The 22,759-nt window shown below is 38.9% G+C and overlaps 1 protein-coding gene across 2 annotated transcripts; it reads right to left on the bottom strand.

The window, feature by feature from the left end:
• Positions 1 to 945: 945 nt before the first annotated feature.
• pros1 (protein S) lies at positions 946 to 22,235 on the bottom strand. 2 transcript variants are annotated; one of them, XM_026931730.3, is made up of 14 exons: positions 21,911 to 22,231; positions 19,741 to 19,898; positions 17,545 to 17,569; positions 16,535 to 16,621; positions 16,291 to 16,413; positions 16,009 to 16,134; positions 12,350 to 12,478; positions 10,699 to 10,939; positions 10,412 to 10,604; positions 8,449 to 8,613; positions 8,013 to 8,181; positions 6,155 to 6,291; positions 5,769 to 5,997; positions 947 to 2,316 (listed from the first exon to the last, which is right to left on the bottom strand). In XM_026931730.3, exons 1-14 carry the CDS (start codon positions 21,987 to 21,989, stop codon positions 2,150 to 2,152), a joined length of 2,028 nt encoding a protein of 675 aa, XP_026787531.1. In that variant the 5' UTR covers positions 21,990 to 22,231; the 3' UTR covers positions 947 to 2,149. The 2 variants fall into 2 exon arrangements, with proteins under 2 accessions (XP_053085983.1, XP_026787531.1); XM_053230008.1 differs by lacking the exon at positions 12,350 to 12,478 and having other exon boundaries at positions 946 to 2,316; positions 21,911 to 22,235.
• Between the last annotated feature and the right edge of the window lie 524 nt (positions 22,236 to 22,759).

Here is a 22,759-nt window from a genome sequence, read left to right as displayed (position 1 = left end):
ACCTACTAATCTAAGAATTCTGGAGAACTCCTAATGCTGGTCCCTTTGAAACGCCACTGACACCTTCATCAGCTTCTCTGATTGCATCACATCAACCAGAAGATTCCACAGATTTCTTTTTCACAAGACAAGCTTGATCCTGACTACAGAAACTGTTGGAACACCTTTGAAATAATCCTGGAATCCTTCATTTCATTTCCTCATCCATCTGTTACCTGCCTTCTTGCATGCCATTTTTTTTTTTTTTTTTCCTCAGAAGTGCTGTTGCTGTTAGATCTTTTCCCTGTAGCTGTTTCCAGAATATCTGTTCCCTCTGTTTCCCTCATTTCCCTCACTTCCCCACCCCTTCTTTTGGATCTAGGTCAGATTACATGTGCATATGCTAAGAAACACAGTGATGCTGTCTGGCCTAATGGTAATAATTCCCTATGACAAAGAATTAATTGCATAGTATCATATTATATTTTACATTATTAGTTACATTGTATGCATTCGTATCATTTATTCTCAAATATGACTGGTCATAATGTGTTAATAAATCTTCTAAAACAGAAACTCTGTTCCAGCTGCAAAGCAAATTACAGCTTTATATTAATGCATGTTTTATGATTTATGATTTATTTTGCATATGTGTAACTCCCAGTATTCTGCAGCCACGTCTTCACATTTTGATATGTTTCTATAATAACTACTTAAACTGGGCCTTGTGTGCTAGACGCGCCACATAAACAGATTTAAAAGGGTGTATAATTGTTGATATGGTGAAGTTTTCTGTTTGATGCTTATTTAACATTTTTGGAAGGAGTCAAGTCAGCCCTTTGTAAAAGTCAGAGGTAAAACAAGATTTCGGACGTGGGACAGTTTTCAGGACAGAGGCTTTAAGGTTTCTCTGTAACATCACAAGCTGCAATTTTGGCTTAAAAACATCAAGAGAGAGAAAAAGGAGAGGCTTGTGGAGGAACAATTGTTTATAGCTGCTATAAAGTAAGTGATAACAGGAACTAAGTTGTTACATGGACATTCCACATCATTAAATGTTACTATACATATTGTAGATAAGAAAAGTTTAACACATTGTTCTTTAATGAATAAACAAGTAGAATTCAACACCAGTGGTGTCTGCTGGGAAGCCTCCACCACCAAGTCTAGACATTTGACGTCGCTGTGATCTTGACCATGTTTAGCTCATCTGCTGGTTACAATGACAATTCCATATAAATCCTACAACATTCACCCACTCATTCTTGAGATATTGTACTAAAGAGAATCTCAGACGAACAGACGCACAGACACCCTGAAAACATAATGTCTCCACCACCTAGTGGCCAGGCATAATAAATAATTGTTTGATTTGGTAAATTTCTGTAGTATAGGGGGAATAAAACACTTTAGAATGTGCTGGTATTGAAAATAATCAACTTTGGGGTGATAACAGTAACGCCACTTCCTGTCGGGCCACATCACACCAACCCTTTGTTGATTGTTTTCCTATAACAGCATGCCCCATTGTGTCTTCTTCCTTAAATATACCATGACAAAAGTAGTCATTCTGTGGTGCAGGAAGGCGTACAGATGTTTCTTCATCACCCCGAGTGCAAATAAAGACATCTACAAGTATTTTTTTTAAATTAAAACTCATTAACAGTTGAATTATTGCCATTTTTTTATTACATTTAACAACCTCTCTATCTTAAAATTCCGACAACAAAAAAAAAAAACTAAACATAAAATTTAAAAAATCTTTTTTTTTTTTTTTACATGGAAAACCTATTTGTCCCATGACAAGCACATCATTCATGTCGAATTAAAACTGCATGAGCCTAATAGATCATACTCATAAATCTTACTGAATACAATTTGAGTACATATTTTAAAACCAATCAAAGCTCTCCTTCATAAGCTATGTGTTTACAATAAAGTAGGAATGTACAAATAAGAATGTCCTCTGTAGTTTCAGTACAACAGTGTTTGTAACAGAATACTCAATGGTTCGTGTGGTTTAGTGGAGGTGTAGGAAAATCTATAACTAGCACCACAGTCCCACCATTCTGTGTCTTACCCTGTCTCTCTCACTCAGCATATTCTAATAAGTATCTACAACAGGACACAGAGCAATAATAATAACAGCATCATAGACTTCACTTCCTGATTAGTGGGAGGAGATGCTCTCTGGAGGGGAAACTGGGGGACAGGAGTGAGATTTGATGCTGTTGTGCTTGCTGACGGCTTCATCAAAGTCAAGCAGCTGATTATTCACACGGATCTCCATGCAGCCGTGGTAGTAAGCTGAGACCGGCATGGAGGACAGGGGGAGATCTAGAGAGAGAGAAAGAGAGAGAGAAAAAAAGAGAGAGCAAGAGAGAGAGAGAGATTATTTCATGATATCCTCCATTTCAGTGTTTAATACTGGAAACTGATAAAGGCCTGATAATTAAAATCCTCACTTAACACTTCATACATTATTAAAACATACACTTATTACTGTGATTGTCTTCATGGCTTTTATGAAGCTAACTAGAAACTTAGTCAACTGGATACTGCATTATATAATAATAATATAATAATAATCCTGCATTTTTCAACCTAATGTGCGGTTGCTATAAATAATTTCAACGTTTCCCTGTTCTGAGAGCAGAAAAACTTCAATTGGAAGTTGTCAAGTTGAATTGAAGCCTACCATGTTTACACTCTACGATTAAATATACACAATATACACTATATTGCCAAAAGTATGTGGACACCTAACCATCACACCCATATGTACTTCTCATTCCACATTTAGTCCCCCCTTTTGCTGTTATAACAATCTCCACTCTTCTGGGAAGGCTTTCTACTAGATTTTGGAGCGTGGCTGTGGGGATTTGTGATCATTCGGCCACAAGAGCATTAGTGAGGTCAGGCAGTTCTTCCAGTCCAACCTTCACACACCATGTCTTCGTGGAGCTCGCTTTGTGCATGGGGCATTGTCATGCTGGATCAGGTTTGGGCCTCTCAGTTCCAGTGAAGGGAAATCTTAACTCTCCAGCATACAAATACATTCTATACAATTTTGTGCTTCCAACTTTGTAGCAACAGTTTGAGAAAGACCCTCATATGGGTGTGATGGCCAGGTGTCCACATACTTTTGGCCAAATAGTGTATTAGGTTGAGACATACATGAGAAAGTCTTACCAAAGCTATTCTTATGTAGTTTTATCTAGCTTTACAACAATCTAGCTTTTACTGTTACCTAGCAGCACAGTTAAAAAAAAAAAAAAAAAAAAAAAAAAAAAAAAAAGAAACTCCAGTATCCATGCACATCATGCAGAGATGGTTATGTTTACTTGTCTCACTGGTAATGCAAAATCAATGAAAAAGTAGTATATTTTAAAAGTTTTACAAATAACTTTGAAGAATTTATGAAGGTGGTCTCCCAAGGAAAATGTCAAAGTTACTGTCTGTGATAATCACACATAACATTGCATATGTGGTTAATAGAGATTAGGTTGAGAAATGCTGGATGATTCCTTTAACATTACTATGCCAGCTTTCCCATGCAGAGCTCTGAAGTTTGTGGGAAACATTATTCTTCAGTCTGCAGGAGTTCTGCACTTAAGCTTTTCCAGCATACAAGTGAAATTCAATTATATTACTCATTTGACCCTGAATTTGCACAAATTTTCCAGTGACTTCAAATGTAGGCATGTTTGCTGTCCAAGTTTTGCTTGGAGCTACGAGGCTAATGTAGTACCAGTAACAACTACCAGAATCACAGTATCTTACAAACTGCACTCTACGATAATGGAAAATTTGTGTGTATATATATATTTTGCCCAGTACCATTACTTTAAGTCTTGTTTGCTTGTCATAGTTTCAACTCTGTAGTCTGAGGAATACCCCCTGAGGAATCACATGCTGACTGAGCGATAATGAACAGGAAATACTGTGCATTATTTAAGAGGAGAATAATACAGATGTGAGAATAAAAATCTCCAGTAAATACATGATCGCCTATTACTGCTGGACAGAAAGCAATATATTGAACAGATTTATGATCTTGAGGAGAGAAGGCTCGGGTGGTTGCTCTTTTAAAAGGGCTTGTCTGTCTGCAGCTCTCTTTAATGCTGATCTGTGGAAGCTTTAAGGTGACATAAGCAGTTCTTTTCTACCAGCATGTGGAATTACCCTGTGCTAAGTAAATCTAAGGATAGTAATGAATTCCCATGGACATGAATGTCTTAAGTATTTCATTTAATTTTTACTGTATATATGAAAATCTCTAGGACATACTGAGAAAGGGTTGTCAGAGAATTAGTGTGAAATTCTTTTCTTCTCATATCCAAGCTTCCAAGTCAGAAAGCTGGGGTCAGAGCGTAGCCATGATGCAGCTTGGTGGTGCTTAGATTTCACAACCTTCTAATTTGCAGCCCTGAACCTTAACCACTGAGCCTCCACTGTCATAATAATCCTAGTGGCAATGCTAATCTGCTCTGTAGAAATTCAATTTTACTTTGTATATACTCTATATACATAGAAGACTTATGTGTATAGTACACTTATAAGACTTAGGTGTGTTTTGGTGTAATAAATGGTATACAATTAAAGCCTGATCTATTTTTAGGAGAGATTGCAGGTTTAAACAACAGATAGGTTGGGCACACATTTACATTTTAAGTACGGTAAATAAGCATTGTAAGCTAGCATTATAAGCGTGGTCAAGCATCAGCTGAGGATGGAGAGAAGCCAGGATGAACCGACAGGTAACGCTTGATGAGTCTCACCTGTGTGTGATCATGGCGAGTTTACTTATGTGTGCTTTGTTTGTCTTTTAGAGCGAGAGCTGAGCTGAGCTAAACTCTGGGTGTTGTGCTTGTGGGTATTTGTGTGTGTCTGTGTCTAAGAAAATGCTGAAATCGCTCCATGTAAAAAGTTAAAATAAAATAAGCATGAAGCTCTGTAAAAAAAAAAAAAAAAAAAAAAAAAAAAAAGTCGCCTATCTCCTGAGTCCTCCTTCTTCTTAGAGACACACCAGGTTCTACAATACTGTTAGGAAATTGATCAAAAACCTTATTCACAAATAGAACTAAAATTATTATTTTGCATTAAAAATCTGGCTAAACAAAAATAGTTATAGCTAGCTAGCCTCCCAATGTCTTAGCCCAAGGACAGTCAGCAGCTCTTTTCGTGTTTGTTCTGCATTTTGCCAACAGATAGGCTGACCAGAAATCCTGAAGAAAGATATATTACAGACTAGTTTCCTAGGCATGGGAAATAAATATTGATAAATAAACATTTCCTGGAAATATTTGAGAGGTCGTGGAAAAGTGTGAAGTTAGGCTACTGGAAGTACATGTCATGGAAGTGTTTCTGGAAAACTGTTCTCTAAAGGGGAGAAATCCTGAGAGACATTTTAAGTAAAATAAGAATTTTTTTGCACTCTGGGTTATGGCTTCACAACATAGCTATACCAAATTAGAGCATTACAGTCTACACAATCTACAGAGAGGGCAGTGATATTCCATCTAGCTTTTTTTGCTTAAAGTGTGGATCATTATGACGATCAGCAAGACAATGAGTATTAACAGTGGTAAGAAAAGATCCACGGAAAGCAATACAGTTATTATTGTTGAGGTAAGTCATTTCATTCCACAATATAATCCATTTTCCACTGTATATAAGAATGGATTGTTTATAGCGTATAGGTTAGGATAGAAGCAGAAACTCTGCAGTTGTCACTCGTGTTACTCTGGATCAAAGCTAATAAAGAAGGAATATAAAGCATACAGTACCTGGCAGTCCTCCAATATAAGTAAAGACTGGTTGCTGCATGGTGGCATTGAGCTTGGTTAAAGCCTGTCTGAGAGCTTCGGTCTTAGTGTAGGACACAGTGGAGGAGTTCGCCGAGATCTGGAGGTCATGAGCAGACACATGCATCTCCACTTCTAAGCGTTCTGGGTAACACAGCATCAATGACTCGAGCTTCACAACAGGAATGTTGTCTAAAAACACCTGCAGGTACTGTAGGAGGGAATTGTGAGTGAAATGTGAGTGAGTGTGCAGGTGTGTATCGGTGAAAACTGACAGAAAAAGGCAGAAAAGTAATCAGCAAAATGAATGCATCATTCAAGATGATCATGGAATGGTGCTGAAGGAAACTTCAGTGCAGCACTTTTACCGCATCGTTTGGTTCTTGAGTTAGCACAGAGACAGAGAGAGGGACGGCGTCGTTGCTGACGAGGGCGAAGACAACGCCTGTGCTACTGGACGGTCGAATGCTCATCACCACATCTACTCTCCACTGACCACCAACATCTGCAAAGCAAACACACAACACAAACTGTGAGTGGATATAATACATTAGAGTACATATCCTATAAGGTTTGTGATGGTCCAGTTTCATAAAAGTTTCATAAAATTCCTAGCTTACAAAGCAGGTAACATGACTGAATGGTGACAAGAGGTGCCTTTTAATGTTTAACCACTGATGATTAGATCATGGCTATAAATAAGACACTTTAACTCAAAGTGGTCACTCTGTTTCGTAGTGGCACTTCATGGATATTGATACATCGGGTTTGAACTTGAAGTGGGGAGAATAAACACATTAATCTCTCTCTGTCCATTAATCTTTAAACATTGCTTTTCATCATCAAATTCCTTTTTTTTAATAGGTGCCATCACTTCATTAATCAGGACAAAGATTATAAATGAAATTAAAAAATCTAAATCTTAACGCTCCCCTTTCTGAGCTAACGTCTCTAGCCCTGTAGCTAGACTCTGGTCTAATGAGCCATCTTCAGCTAAAAAAAAATAATAAGCCTGAGAAGACCTGCTCCAGAAGCTGAGCTGGCACTGCTGATGGAGTTGCTGAACCACAGACTGTTTTATCTCATATACTGAACACTTCAGCTACAGGATTTTCTTCCTCTCAGTCTGTTAGAATTCTTTGCTGGGTTCACATCTGGCCTGCGATCTGCCCGTTGGTCCCTGCTTTAGATCATGTAAATGCTAATTTGTCACTTAATATTTATTTTATATGCATTATATATGTTTATATTTACCCAGATAATCATATATGATTACACTGATATAACCTCATTGCATTGATACAGCCATATGATCAAGCAAATTGTATCCAAAATGTAAATCGTAACTCGTAAAATCGTAAGAGGGAAAAGAATTGCATTGTTAATAGTCTGAGATGACATTCAGTCGTTCAGGTGTATCACAAATTTGTTTAAATTTAAATAGTGACCTAGAAAATGCATCTTGAATACTGAATAGTCAAGATGCTGCTCATTTTGTTTCATTTCCACATTTTTTTCAGAATTCTAAAACTTTCTATTTATTTTCAATTTTACATTTAAAAAAAAAAAAATCCCAGCTTTTCAATGTGGTCTCAGACTTTTAGACCCCACTGTGTGTAAAATAAAGGTTTGAATATAATTAAATTTCTTTTCCTGGTAAGAACACAGACCTTCACATATTTAAAAGGACAAAACAGCCAGCCAGCAAAACACATTATCATGATCTAGAGGTTATTAAAGCATGTGCTAGTTCCTCAGCTTCATGTAGTGTTAGTATGTGTCATATTCTGGCTATGTTCCTACAGTGACACTTACATGAGTATGAACTGACAAACCAGCATCTAGGCTTACACCATGGTCTTTGGTCTTACACCATGGTCTTTGGTCTTACACCATGGTGTAGCTTTTGGTTTCACAGAATAGCTGGAAAACTCTGGGGTGAAATTTAGCCACCTTTGTACACAGCTTTATTATGTTTCAATTCAATTAATCTTTCATGTCTTTTCCATTTTGCATAGATATGCTCCTGATTCAGGGGGAGCTGACAGATATAATTGTGTATCATCAATGTAGAAGTCAAAGCTGACATTAATTTTGCAACACACTCATCCGAAGGGCAGGATATAAACAGAGAACAATAGGAGCCCTAAAACAAAACCTTGTGGGACGCCAGCCGCCAGGTCTCTAGCCTAGTAATATTTATACACTTGAACACTGCGGACTCACTGTAGTCAATGTTGAACTGGGCCATTCCAGCACCACTGAAGTAGGATCCTTTCTCCACGTGCACAAAGCAATGCTTGCTCTCTTTCCCCTGAATGTACTCCTTTACTCCAGAAGCCCCCTGGTTCATCAGATTCCAGCCACGGATGCATCCATCTAATCTGGGGTTGATCTAACACACAAACACACACCAGATGTTCAAGAGCTACTTCAGTGAAAAAAAACTGTGTATGGATCTTAAACAAAGTTTACATAAATGGTTTCTACACTTATAAAATGTTATCTAAACATTGTAAACATTGCCTAAATGTATTAAATTCCCAGCATGCTTATCTGTGAATACTTTCCATTAAAAACCAGGTACTGTCAGGTACAGTTTACATATTAGAGTGTAATATGCAGGCAGTGTTTGTTGCATGTATGTTGGTGAAAGAGATACTTGTTTAATGACGCTGTTGGTGCGATTGGGAAAGCCAGCGATGTAAACTTTGGCCTCCAGTTTGCCGTTGACAGGCATGAATAGGTTGCCAGGGTTATTAATACTCATCACTGCCTCCTTACTGATCTTCACACTGATGCTGTTCTCCAGCTCCTCTACTGATATCTGTGCTCAGATAATGGACACACAGTGGTGCAATGTACAATGATGAATGACTAAGAAAGGCAAAAATACAGGTGAAAAATATTAAAAATAACTCTTACACTGTAATCTATATTTATAACCAGTTCTTATAACCACTAAGCCCTACAGACAATCTTTAATCCATGGAATCTAATTGCAGATACTGACTTCCCATAAGTCATGAAGTTCATTAGAATTGTACTTTTCAGTTTCAATTTTGTTTCCTAAGAATCAAATAATTGCACAAGAGCAACTGAAGTGCATAAAGTAGTTGAGAACTTCAGACGTCAAACTTTCACTTTCAAGTCAAACAGTACACATGTATTCCCAAAAACCTTCTCATTTCCGTGCCAGATCGAAAACACATCAGACCCATATATGGTAAGGGGAAATAAGTATTCAGACACTTTTGGTTTTGTTATTTAATATACTTTCTGTGCATATATCCACTTCAAATTAACACATGTCTTTGTCTACACGTCTAATGTCTTTTGATTTTCTGCTTATAAATATTAATAAACAGTGTTGCAACAAAGTGCCGTTGATCGTTTGTAGTGTCCAAATCCTTTTTTTTTTGCGGATCAATTTCATTTTGTAAACATATCGCTGTTCATACCTTTTTGTTATATTTATACATACAAAGTCAAAAGACATATAACTTTGAGGTAGATATACACTCACCGTCCACTTTAATAGGAACATCTGTACAACTGCATAAATGAGCAGGTGTACAGGTGTTCCTATTAAAGTGCACGGTGTGTGTACCATGCGGCAGCAGCACAATGCATAAAATCATGCAGATAGAGGCTTCAGTTAATGTTCGCATTAAACATCAGAATGGGGAAAACACATGATCTCTGTGACTTCAGCGTGGTTGTTGGTGCCAGAAGGGCTGGTTTGAGTATTACAGAAACTGCTGATCTCCTGGGAATTTCACACACAACAGTCTCTAGAGTTTACAAAGAATGGTGCAAAAAACAAAAACACTGAGTGAGTGACAGATGAAAATTAGAAAAAAAAAATCACCTTGTCTTTTTCTAGTCTTCATCTGTCCAGTTTCGATGATCCTGTGCCCACTGTAGCCTCAGATTCTTGCTCTTGGCTGACAGGAGTGGGACCTGATGTGGTCTTCTGCTGTTGCAGCCCATCCACCTCAAGGCTTGATGTGTTGTGCATTCTGAGATGCTTTTCTGTTCACCACGGTTGTAAAGAGTGATTATTTGAGTTACTATAGACTTCCTGTCAGCTCAGACCAGTCTGGTCATTCTCCTCTGATCTCTCTCATCAAGTGTTTCAGCCTGCAGACCCTCTGCATACAGAATGTGTTTTGTTTTTCGCACCATTCTGTGTAAACTTTAGAAACTGCTGATCAGTAGTTTCTGAAATACTCAAACCAGCCCATCTGGTACCAACAACCATGCCATGGTTAAAGTCACAGAGATCACACTTTTTCCCCATTCTGATGTTTGACGTGAACATTACCTGAAGCTCTTGACCTGTATCTGCATGATTTTACGCATTGTGCTGCTGCCACATGATTAACTGCATAAATGAGCATGTGTACATGTGTTTCTATTAAAGTGGACGATGAGTGTATGTACTGGAAGTATATTAAATAACAAAAACCAAAGTGTCTGAGTACTTATTTCCTCTCACTGTAATTAGTCTGAGTAACTACCTGCATCAGATATGTTGCATTTGGGTTTGGGAAAAAAAAAAAAAAGATAGTTTCTCAGGGACAGAATCACTGACCACTGCTGGAGCCTACATAAACACTCACCACGTGCCACTGGCCATCGTTGATGGCTTTTCCTCCACTGGTGACTTTAACAGAGTGTTGGTTCTTGAACTGAACCTCAATGCGTCCACTCCTCAAACCAAGCATGAACCACGAGTTCTCCAATGATTCAGCGTACAAGATTACACCCTCCGGATCGAACGTCCGGAAGTCAAACTCAGCAGCAAACCTGTTGCTGATGATGACAATATTTCAAAGTAGTTGTTATCTAAAGGAATACTTTTTTCAACATTGCAAATTTTTAAAAACATGTCTTGGTTGTCCCTCACTTTCTGTTCTCTGGAAATCGAAAGTGCAGGTAGATCATAGGCTGGCCTGTGAACTGCTCTCCCAGGTAGAGTATCTCCCCGTACTTGTGGTTGTAGAGCCCAAGACATTCAGGGATTTGCTCACAGGAGTGCCCGTCATCCGCCAGCTTCAACCTCTCTCGTCCATCACAGTGACAAGTGTAGCTGCCCACTGTGTTTACACACAAGCCCTTACATCTGTCCTGCTCACATTCGTCCACATCTGGCCAACACACAAGATATATATAAAAAATATATTATATATATATATATATATATATATATATATATATATATATATATATATATATATATATATACTTACACATACATACAGTATATACACACACACAGTCAACAGATGTGCTTTTGTGGGGCAATTACACTGTAAATAAGTCTGAATTGAGAAAAGCAGGGGTAGCTGGTATAAAATGGGCTAGCAGGGCTCTAGACAGGTTAATATAAGGTGTCGGTTTTGGCATCTACATCAGATTATTTGCTGTTAATAAATGTCTTAAAGTGGATTACTTTGGATTTTTGTGGAACCAAGCGCAACAGCACCACTAATGGTCAGCTAGTATAAATGCACAGAATGGAATGAAGGAACGGAACCTGGGGCTGATTTCTTTTTAGCCCAGCCTGTAAACATCTGTGTCAGGTGATTAAACAGAGTGAAACACACACTAGATTGGATCTCCATTTGCGCTGATATTTTTCAGCCAAAAATGACACATCTGTAACACGTCATCCGCAGTGACTGAGAAAGCGTGTGGTGTGTGTAATGAACATGGACAAAGTGGATTATTTACTCTATCATACGTTTCCCTCCAAAATCCATTTTGAAGGAGAGACTAAAAGTAGACTGAGCACTACACTACACTAAAGGACAGATGACAGAACCGTTTAAAGTTTTTTTTGCGTTGAACATAATCACGTTACAGCTGTTTAAGTGAATTAGGCTCCTCCCCATTAGAACTGATTAGCAAGTGGTGGCCATATTGTTCATAAACCTCAGCATTTTTTGGACAATTACTCTCCTGAGCCATTTGACACCAATTTTGTGAATCCTAGGCCTAGTTCCCAATAGCAGGTTTTACATATTATGCAAATTAGCTATATATATATATATATAAGTGGGCAGAGCTAAATGGTATCTACTGCAAATTGGATCAAAATTAGCCAAGCCAAAATTTTGTCTCTAGGCCTCATGGTTGTCAAGATATGAACTAGAACTGCTATAGTTCCACCATTAGGCTGGTCAGAGTCATCCCTCTTGCATGAGTAGAGGATTGGAATACTACACAATGGCCAAGTTTCATGTCTGTAGGACCTACGGGTTGGTCTGCACTACCTTCCAAAGATTTTTGCTATGTATTCCTTCCTATGTTGTTTTGACACAGTAACAGCAGAGTTATAACCAAAAAGCTAGAGATTATCTGGATAATAATACAGTTTCATTTTAAATCCCTGCCATTTTACAAAAACAGGATTATGTAGCTTTACAGTATCATTTGAAGCAAGTATTTGAGTATATATTTAGGGACAAACTTTGTAGTGATTAGACTGTGTGTGTGTGTGTGTGTGTGTGTGTAAGAGAGATAGATATTGAGACACTGAGAAATTGATCTCTTACCCTGGCACTCATGATACGTAGAGTTGTACACGTATCCCGTAGGGCACTGGCACATGTATGAGCCTGGACTGTTGATACATCTGGACGGCTCTTTGCATTGGCTGGGGTGAAGCCTACACTCATTAATATCTGGAGATGGAGATAATGATTCTACATCTTTCAGATACTATGGCATTATTTACTGTTGTGTTATGTGCACAAACCATTAATGCTCACACTAACACACGTTACCACGTTGCATTCGAGATGTAAACAGGATCCATTAATGTCCAGCAGACATGCCGTGTGTTTACTGTAACCCTGAAGAGGAGCCTGGCCAAATGGAGGTCACTATTGTGCAAATGCTGTTACGCAATATAGATAAAGATCAGCTTTTAAATAGGATCTATATCCTGAGAGAGCAAAACACCAACAGTGTGTGTGTGTGTGTGTGTGTGTGTGTGTGTTTGCACACTGGCTGGGGGGTCCACATTTGCATGTGTGATTGATTGAGATGTTTTCTTTTCCATGGTCTCTTGGTGTGTGTTGTCACACAGCTTGGTCGGAATCGTGTTTTGCTGTTACAGGAAAAATCCCAGCATTCTCAGAACAGCTGTCGAAACTCAGACCCAGCTGGCTGAAAGCTCAGAGTGAGAGAGAAGTCAACTGGATAGGAATCAGGACAGAGCTGGCTCCTCAAATGTGTTTTTTAAGGATTTTTGTGGCCTTAAAATAATTTAGTAGCTCACAGAAGAGTACTGGACATTTTTTTGTATTTGAAAACATGGTTATTATTGTAACTTTTAGTATTATTATTATTATTATTTTAAATCAGCTCCAACTGATTTTGAGTTATTAGATCTTGCCTTAATGAACCATCGTAAAACAATTTAAGCCCAGTTTCCCAAAAGCATTGTAAAGTTAAGATCATTTTACTAGAGAGAGAGAAACAGAGAGAGAGAGAGAGGGAGAGAGAGGGAGTGGGTAGAGAGAAAGGGGAAAAGAGAGGGGGAGAGAGAGGGAGAGAGCGGGAGAGAGAGAGAAGGAGAGGGAGGGAGAGGGAGAGAGAGGGAGAGAGAGGGAGAGAGAGGGGGAGAGGGAGAGAGAGGGGGGGAAAGAGAGGGGGGAAAGAGAGGGGGAGAGAGAGAAAGAGAGGGAGGGAGAAGGAGAGAGAGGGAGAGAGAGGGGGGAAAGAGAGGGGGAGAGAGAGAGGGAGAGGGAGAGAGAGGGGGAAAAGAGAGGGGGAGAGAGAGAAGGAGAGGGAGAGAGCGGGAGAGGGAGAGAGAGGGGGAAAGAGAGAAGGAGAGGGAGAGAGAGGGAGAGAGAGGGAGAGAGAGGGGGAGAGGGAGAGAGAGGGGGGGAAAGAGAGGGGGGAAAGAGAGGGGGAGAGAGAGAAAGAGAGGGAGGGAGAAGGAGAGAGAGGGAGAGAGAGGGGGGAAAGAGAGGGGGAGAGAGAGAGGGAGAGGGAGAGAGAGGGGGAAAAGAGAGGGGGAGAGAGAGAAGGAGAGGGAGAGAGCGGGAGAGGGAGAGAGAGGGGGAAAGAGAGGGGGAGAGAGAGAAGGAGAGGGAAAGGGAGGGGAGAGAGGGGGGATAGAGGGAAAGAGAGAGGGGAAGGGGGGGGGACGGAGAGAGAGAGAGAGTGAGAGAGTGAGAGAGAGTTCAATGTGACATTTGCTCTACGATTTACCAATGACCTTTGTGCTGTAATGCTTTTGGGAAACTCAGCCCTGTTCAAATTTATCCTCAATGAACCACATCTGGATATTAGGTTATGATAGTTTTGTGTTTTAATGTATTGTATTATTATTTTAGGTTACTTTCCATCTCACTGTCATTTTCCTGGGTGTAGTTTTTATTCAGTTTTTATTTTTAAAAAGCATCTATTAGTTGGTTTTGTGTGCCTTAACAATAATTTTTAATCACTGAAAGACTAATGTTGCTAATTCTTTACAAAAATAATTTCCGATTATTATTATAATTATTATTAGTAATAGTAGTAACTATCATATCTTGTTTGTAATTTTGTTTTACTGCCTAGTCTTTTACCTGATTCAACTGCATCACTCAGTCGTCTTTAGAGAAACACTGCATCTCACACAGAACAATACAATTGCGTGCAAAAGTTTGAACCCCCTGCTTTTTTCTCAGTGAAAAAAGCAAACTGTACCACTAATTTACAATTTATCTAAAAAAAAAAAAAAAAAAAAAAAAGAAGTAATAAAGTAATTACAGGCCTATCCTACAGCAACATGACAATCTAAAACATAAGGCAAAAGTTGGCAGAAGCCAAAGTTTTGCTGTGACTCTCTCAGTCTACAGCTCTGACCTGAAGAAGGCAGTCTATAACATCTGGAATTATAACAGCTGTCAGGAGGAATCAGCAGCGAATACTGCTAATGACATGACCATAAGGCTGCTTAGTTGATATAAAAGAGGCAGTTATAAAGGTAAGGCATGTACAGTTAGGGTGTACAGTTTAGAAGAGGATATTTACAACACTTTCAGAAAGGGAGATGCGAAACATTGAATTCACAATTAATTATCTTAACCTACACTCTTTATACAAACTATGCAAAGAACCCTTAAGAAAACCTCTAAAAAAAAAAAAAGTAAAAGGTTTGCAAGCTGTTTGTGAAACACACTTTACTAACTAGCAAGCTCCAGTTTTTCAATGTGAACCATTTCTTTATCATCAGCATGCACCCTTGCTGTGTAAAGCTGTTGAAAGCATAATTTCTTTTCTTTTTCTTTTTTTTTAAGGACTATTTTCAACCATTTTTTCTGACTGAATGGAGAAACTGAGATTTCTGTCTGTAACCAGAGGTGGAAAAGGTACTGAGAAACTGTACTTAAGTAAATGATTTACTCCAAAGGAGAGGTATGGAGCCAAAAGTCAAAACGTATCTACATTCAAGAGTAACAAAAGCAGATATTTTGATGAAAAGAGCTGACCCCAACTCAGATAAACCTGGAATTTGGCTTGTTGCTTAGCTAATTTTTCAATGGATATTAGTGCACTGGCAATGAAAACAAAATCTAACTAGCTAGCTAATTCAGCAAGCTAATTTACAAAACTTAACTAGCTAGCTAATTCAGCAAGCTAATTTACAAAACTTAACTAGCTAGCTAATTCAGCATGCTAATTTACAAAACCTAACTAGCTAGCTAATATGCCAATTTAAACATCCTAACTAGCTAGCTACTTTACAAAACTTATCTAGCTAAATTTAACCTAACCAAACATACTTCTTTGCATTTGATGGCAGATTTTAAAGGCTGATATTTCATTTTTACATGGTAGGCAAAGGAAACATCTCATCCTATATGAATAGGTAACTCCAGCAAAAAAAAAGGAAAACCTCTCATGGCACTGGAGACTTGTAACCAGTACGCTGAAATTTCTTTTCTCTTGGAAATTTACTCAAGTAAGTGCATTTAACTTGAGTAAAGTACGAATCTTCCAAGATAGTATTTAAGTATATAAATAACAAATTATCTAGATTACAATTACTGAAGTATTTTCCACTCCTTCTGTAACTCACACACTATGTCTAAGGCCATAATTAACTCATTATTTATTATTCTATAGATTATGCTACATTAATATTACACAGTGCATGTTTATGAGAAAGAATATAAAGAAAGTAAGTGCAAGCTTGATGTTACAAATGTGGGCTCACCTATACAGTGGATCACGTCATGCTGGTAGTAACCACTATAACAAAAGCACTGGAAGCTCCCGAGTGTGTTCTGGCACCCCTGCTTACAACCAGCAAGGAAATCTGGGTCCTTACACTCATCAATATCTGTCAAAAAATAACGGGTACCAATACTTTAATCAGCTGTTCTATTAAATAACTACCAAGACTAGCCAGTAAAGGGTTAACTCATTCACAGTGACCAATCATTCTCTTTTAGATTCCTTTCTGAATGTAAGGATCTAGTAAGTGTTATGTACTTACCCTCCTCACAGTGAAGCCCTTTCCAGCCAGGTTTGCACACACAAGTATAGGTACCCTGACCATCAACACAGCGCTCGTATCCCTCCTTAGAGCACGGCAGCGGCAAGCACTGGTCATTGATCTCTGTAAATAACGTCAGTAGAAACCAAAAGCTTAATCTTACACGACTTTTTGAAGCATGTTTGGCAATTCTAGGTTTGCTGCAGTAGTAGTTGTAGCTGTGCATTCACAACAACTGACTAGCCTTGAACACAGGTGCGGAGGTCCTGAGGAATTCCAGAATCTGCGTTGTTCGGATTGTAGCTGTTGACGCGATAGTACACCAAACACTCTGAAACACAAAATGATCAACTTGATGCAATCATGTTTGAAAGTCATGGCGCCATTAAAAGTGTCTAACAGAATCTTAAACCACAGCAGGGTTACATTCTCAAATCTGAATGCTCAGAAAGTGTTGATTAATTTCCTGTAACAGTAGATCATCAAAATTAGAGGTTTATATTAATATACTCATAATACTTTTCTGTTTCTATAGTAACAGGTTATACAGGGGCTTGTATGGCGGACGCTCCGCATTGTTATGGTGAAGTTGCTGTATAAATTTGTATTTATCCTTTAAAAATGGAACAGATGTTTTTAGCATGTTTTTCTGAGGTTATGTAAAACTCACACAGTTTTTGCCTGATCACACATAGAAAAAAAACCTTTAGGAAAGTAACCAGCATGACTTTTTCCTATGCTGCTCCAGTAGTTGTTGTACAGAGGATAAGTCTAGAATCATTACACCAGCTTTGGAAAGACTTTATTTTTTTCTATTTAAGTTTTGGTAAGTCTTTCTCATCCTAAGACCATTATAGAGTAATGACTGTGTAAAGAGTTCACCACTTGCCCATAGGCTACGAGTACAAGTGAGGGTTTTTTCCCTCCAAGGTTCTTTTCTGCTCTTTTCTCAATACAGAAAATGTGTTGAAAAAATGATTGTCTGTGGTAATCCCACATACACTATAGATGTAGTGGATAGAAATTAGATAAAGTATAGCAAAAAGGCTGAAATATTCCTTTCAAACATTGAATTAAGTAACTCTTGAGAAGCAGTGAGATCGTTTTGGCTTTTCTGTTTTCATTAGAGAAATAATTTTGTCAAGAAAAGCATAACAGTTGGCTAAATTAGTGGATATGTATCAGTAGAATCTTTTACCTTGTGAAGAAGAAATTTCTCAAAATGCTACTGTTTGGGGACAATCAGTAACTTACCTGTATATTTTGGGTAGAAGTATTCCTAAAAATAAAAAAGACAAACATCTTGTCAGTGTAAACTCTCAGTAACCACAGTTGTTTTTACACTAAGACAGGTACGACTTAGTCAGAATGGTTGATCTGATATCGAAGAAGACATATCGGATATTGTATCTTGTAAAAATGGCAAAGATTGGACTTGGATTTGGAAAAGAACTGTATTTTAGGATCTGAAAGCATTCACATATAAAGAGACTTGATTGTTTTGTCAGACTTGATTTTATTATATTTATACTTTATACACATCAAACATCAGAATGGGGAAACATGTGGTCTCGAGTGTGCCCACGTGGATGTATGATTTTCTACAGTTGTTGTTCTTTCGGCTGCTCCTGTTAGGGGTCGCCACAGCGGATCATTTGGCACAGGTTTTACACCAGATGCCCTTCCTGACGCAACCTTCCCTTTTTAACCGGGCTTGGGACTGGCACTGGCAGTACACTCCCAGTGGCTGGGTTGGTTCCTTGCCCAGGAAGCAAACCCAGGCTGCGGTGGTGAGAGCGCGGGATCCTTATCCACTAGACCACCAGGGAATTTACTACAGATGTTACTTTTAATACTTTTTGTAACATCAGTTTGTGTCATGACACCTACAGGCCAGCAGAAGGCCCTCTCCCATAAGTACTAACTGCCACTTCCTGTTCCATGATCACTTCCTGTTTATAGACTGCATAAGGACAATCAAGTTCACAGTCAGGTTGCGAGGTCTTGTTCATTCCTTTTGTTGTGTAAGTTCTGTTTCCTGACGGATATCTCCGTACACAGATCTTAAGATTTTACCCTTTTGATTCTCCTCTGGCCTCAGTTGTGGCTATCCTGTGTTCTGATCTTCTGCCTGTTTTTTGACATTGCCTCCTGAACTGTGTGTGAAATTGTATTAAAATCCCCAGCATACGGAGTCTAAACCATCTCCTGAGTCTCCAGTGTTTCAAAACACTGACACTGTAAAAACTTTAAACAACAGAAAAGCACCGGGAGATTGTGAGTTCAAATCCCGGCTGATGGGTGGGAATTGGCATGTGACCAGTTTGGGGAGAAAAGTGGGGAAAAAATAATAATAATGAAATAAATAATAAAAGAATATTAAGGAAAAATACATGCATACATACTTGCACCACATGATACTATTAAGACCATGGCCAATTAATATTTTATTGTAGAAAGTATACCTGTATACCTGTCCATTCATGCAATTATCCAATCAGCCAATCATGCGGCAGCAGTGCAAGAGCTTCAGTTAATGTTCAAATCAAACATCAGAATGGGGAAAACATACGATCTCTGTGACTTTAACTGCTGCATGGTTGTTGGTGCCAGACTAGTGGTTTAAGTATTTCAGAACCTGCTGATCTCCTGTCTCTAGACTTCACACAGAATGGTGCAAAAAACAAAAAACATCCTGTAAGTGACATTTCTGCAGGAAGAAACTCCTTGTTAATGAAAGAGAAGGAGAATAGGAGGAGCTGATAGCAAGGCTATGGTAACCACTGTGGTGAGCAGAAAAGCATCTCACAATACACAACATGTGAAACTCGTGAGGCAGATGTGCAACAACAGCAGAAAACTACATCCAGTTCTGCTCCTGTCAGCCAAGAACAAGAATCTGGGGTTACAACTGGTACAAGCTCACCCAAACTGGAGTTAAAGAAAGATTAAGAGTAAAGACCATGGGACGATGTTCCTATCTTCGACTGTCCATTTTTTCCCAAGGTTTGCGCAAAGCTTTGACTATCAACCAATCAGCTTTGACCGGCTGACTGGACAATTGCATGAATGAGCAGGGATTTCTATCTATCTATCTATCTATCTATCTGTCTATCTATCTATCTATCTATCTCTACACACATCAACAGAACAACATGTCATGCAGTTGGACAAGGCCAATGATCCGATGAGAAACATAAAGAGCATTTTACAGACAAACAGCCAACTGTGGAGAGAGTGACATTATGCAGTGCACAAGTTACACATCTGAACAGAAAGTGGTTTTAAAATTTTAGGAAAAGAACTATAGTCGATCATTTATATGTTACAGGCAAAGAAGTTTAAGGCTTTAAGTCAGGTTAACCCACTCCTAAAGGATGCAGATCGGATTAAGGTTTAAAGATGTAAAGGTAAGTAGAGGGGAAAAAAAGCCAAATGAAAGCTAGCTACCGTCTCAGGGATGTTCTCGAAGATCTCCCTTGCCTCCTCCTTACTGCACAGCTCTTCAATGCACTCTCGCTCCAAATTGCCCTTCCTGCTCTCTTCAAACACTGTGTTTGCTCGCCGGTGCCGCATGAGAAACTGGGACGCAGTGTTCTGTAGGAGGACTTCAAGAACCAGAGGAAAAAACGATTTTGATGGTGGGATGTGGGAAATATTGGGCTAGAGATACAGTGTAATATTCGTATGTGAAGCAGAAGATGCACACACACAAACTACTGGAACTTCATGATATCCATAACATTGTGTTTTTACAGTCTAGGATTTTGTAGAGGATCTTAGGGTGGTGTGTTAGTATAGTGGAGGGAGAGAGGAAGGAAGGAAGCATGGAAGAAACGAAGTAGAAAAGGAAGGAAAGAGAAAGAGAGAGAGAGAGAGAGAAAGTCTAGCAAGTCAGATCTAGCAGTTTGCTGAAAAACACCCTGTTTCAGATAAAGTTTCCTTCCTGAGGTAGGAGGTGGTCAAAAGTTCAAACACATTTTTTTTTAAAAGAAGGACAATAACAAATATGCGCTTGAAAGATTTATAAAACTAAACAATATGATTCCAAAGCTGTGGAAGTGTGTAGATTTGTGAGTCCTTTCTCCTTACACTTACTCAGTTCATTCCCAGTGGAACAAGAACTGAGTTAAAGTTAAGATGTCACGTATGGAATTCATTTTATCCACCGTACTGATCTTAATTCACTGATTCCTTTGAAACTGAACTTATTCAGTAAATAGACAGATAGATAGATAGATAGATAGATAGATAGATAGAAAGTCAGACAGACAGACAGACACATAGATAGATAGATAGATAGATAGATAGATAGATAGATATAAAGACAGATAGATAGATAGATATACAGAGAGACAGACAGATACACAGATAGATAGATAGATATACAGAGAGACAGACAGATACACAGATAGATAGATAGATATACAGAGAGACAGACAGATACACAGATAGACAGATATACAGAGAGACAGACAGATACACAGATAGATAGATAGATAGATAGATAGATAGATAGATAGATATACAGAGAGACAGACAGATACACAGACAGATAGATAGATAGATATACAGAGACAGACAGATAGACAGATAGATAGATATACAGAGAAACAGACAGATACACAGATAGATAGATAGATATACAGAGAGACAGACAGATACACAGATAGATAGATAGATAGATATACAGAGAGACAGACAGATATACAGATAGATAGATAGATATACAGAGAGACAGACAGATACACAGATAGACAGATATACAGAGAGACAGACAGATACACAGATAGATAGATAGATATACAGAGAGACAGACAGATACACAGATAGATAGATAGATATACAGAGAGACAGACAGATACACAGATAGATAGATAGATATACAGAGAAACAGACAGATACACAGATAGATAGATAGATATACAGAGAGACAGACAGATACACAGATAGACAGATATACAGAGAGACAGACAGATACACAGATAGATAGATAGATAGATATACAGAGAGACAGACAGATACACAGACAGATAGATAGATATACAGAGACAGACAGATAGACAGATAGATAGATATACAGAGACAGACAGATACACAGATAGATAGATAGATATACAGAGAGACAGACAGATAGACAGATAGATAGATATACAGAGAAACAGACAGATACACAGATAGATAGATAGATAGACAGATAGATAGATATACAGAGAGACAGACAGATACACAGACAGACAGGGTTAGAATGGTAAAGAAGTGCGTAAAGTGCGTTGTTTGCGTACAGCTGTAACCGGATTAAACGCGTGTGCACGTGCATCCGGTAAAGTTATTAACCTAAGTTTCTGCTCAGCTCTGAGAGAGCAGCTACACCAACACGAGCAAAACAATGTCGCTTTTAAACGTGTTTCAATCCTGCTCTCCTAATAACACAGCATGCTTTCATACCGAGTCTAACGGGCCACACGTTGCTGATGTTGCGCAGCGTTTCGTATCATTACACTCCATTCAGATTAGAATAATGTAAAGCGTTAAAATGTGAAATACGGACGCATGAGAGCGGCGGCTGAGCGCTGAAGGACGCGACAGTGTGGAAGTGTGGAAGCGCTGTGTCACTTACAGTGCTGCGCCTGGCAGAGCGCCGCTACCAGCAGCAGGCTGAGCACACAGCCGCTCCACTCCGCTCTCTGCCTCCTCATACTGAACACTCAGCGCTGACTGCAGGCCTGCCCGAGCAACCCTACTCTTCCTGCACAGCTCCTCGCTGCTTCTCTGAGGGAAAAGTGCTGAAGTGCCGGGAGAGTGAGCGGACAGGGGGAGAGCACAGCTCCTGATACCGAGCCTCCAACCAGAGCCACTGCGCACATTAGCCTACATGCTACTGACCCCCTGTTTACACTAGCACAGCTTCAGCGTAGGAAGAATACACAACCCGGGTTAACCTTTCACAGGAAAACACACTCACACTCACACACAAACACACACATACACACACATACACACACCTCATTTTCACAGGAAAACACACACATACACAGACATAATTACTAATGCAGCTACACATTTTTAATCCTATGACTACACTTAAATCTAACCCTAACCTTAACCTCAGTAACCAAAAGGTTTTTTAAATAAAGCTCAAGTTTTTGTTTTCCTCATGGACACCAGCCAAATGTCCCCACAAGGTCAAAACTGTCAGATATTCCTATCCTTTTGGGGACATTTCCTAAATCACCTCAGGGGTTCACACTGCAGCACAAAGTAGGCCACGCTCACTGTCTTATTCCACAGACAAGAGGGAATTTAAGCAAAAACTTCAACTCAACAACACCAAAACCCCAGTATCTAGTTTTAAATGATTTCAGTGTACAGTGGATGGATGGGTAACAAATCAGATATTTTTTTCACCAGTTACTCTAATTATTTCTCTCAGCATAGTGAGATTACATCTGAAGTAGATTCATGTATT

Source organism: Pangasianodon hypophthalmus, chromosome 26, assembly GCF_027358585.1.
Source record: "Pangasianodon hypophthalmus isolate fPanHyp1 chromosome 26, fPanHyp1.pri, whole genome shotgun sequence".
Taxonomy (NCBI): domain Eukaryota; kingdom Metazoa; phylum Chordata; class Actinopteri; order Siluriformes; family Pangasiidae; genus Pangasianodon; species Pangasianodon hypophthalmus.
This window is presented reverse-complemented; position numbering and strand designations above follow the sequence as displayed.

Coding starts and splice junctions, on each gene's coding strand:
- pros1 (XM_026931730.3), bottom strand. CDS start 21,989: ATGAGGAGGCAGAGAGCGGAGTGGAGCGGCTGTGTGCTCAGCCTGCTG. Junction 17,570..19,740: donor TCGAGAACATCCCTGAGACG/GTAGCTAGCTTT, acceptor TTTTATTTTTAG/GAATACTTCTACCCAAAATA. Junction 16,135..16,290: donor AGGGCTTCACTGTGAGGAGG/GTAAGTACATAA, acceptor ATTTTTTGACAG/ATATTGATGAGTGTAAGGAC.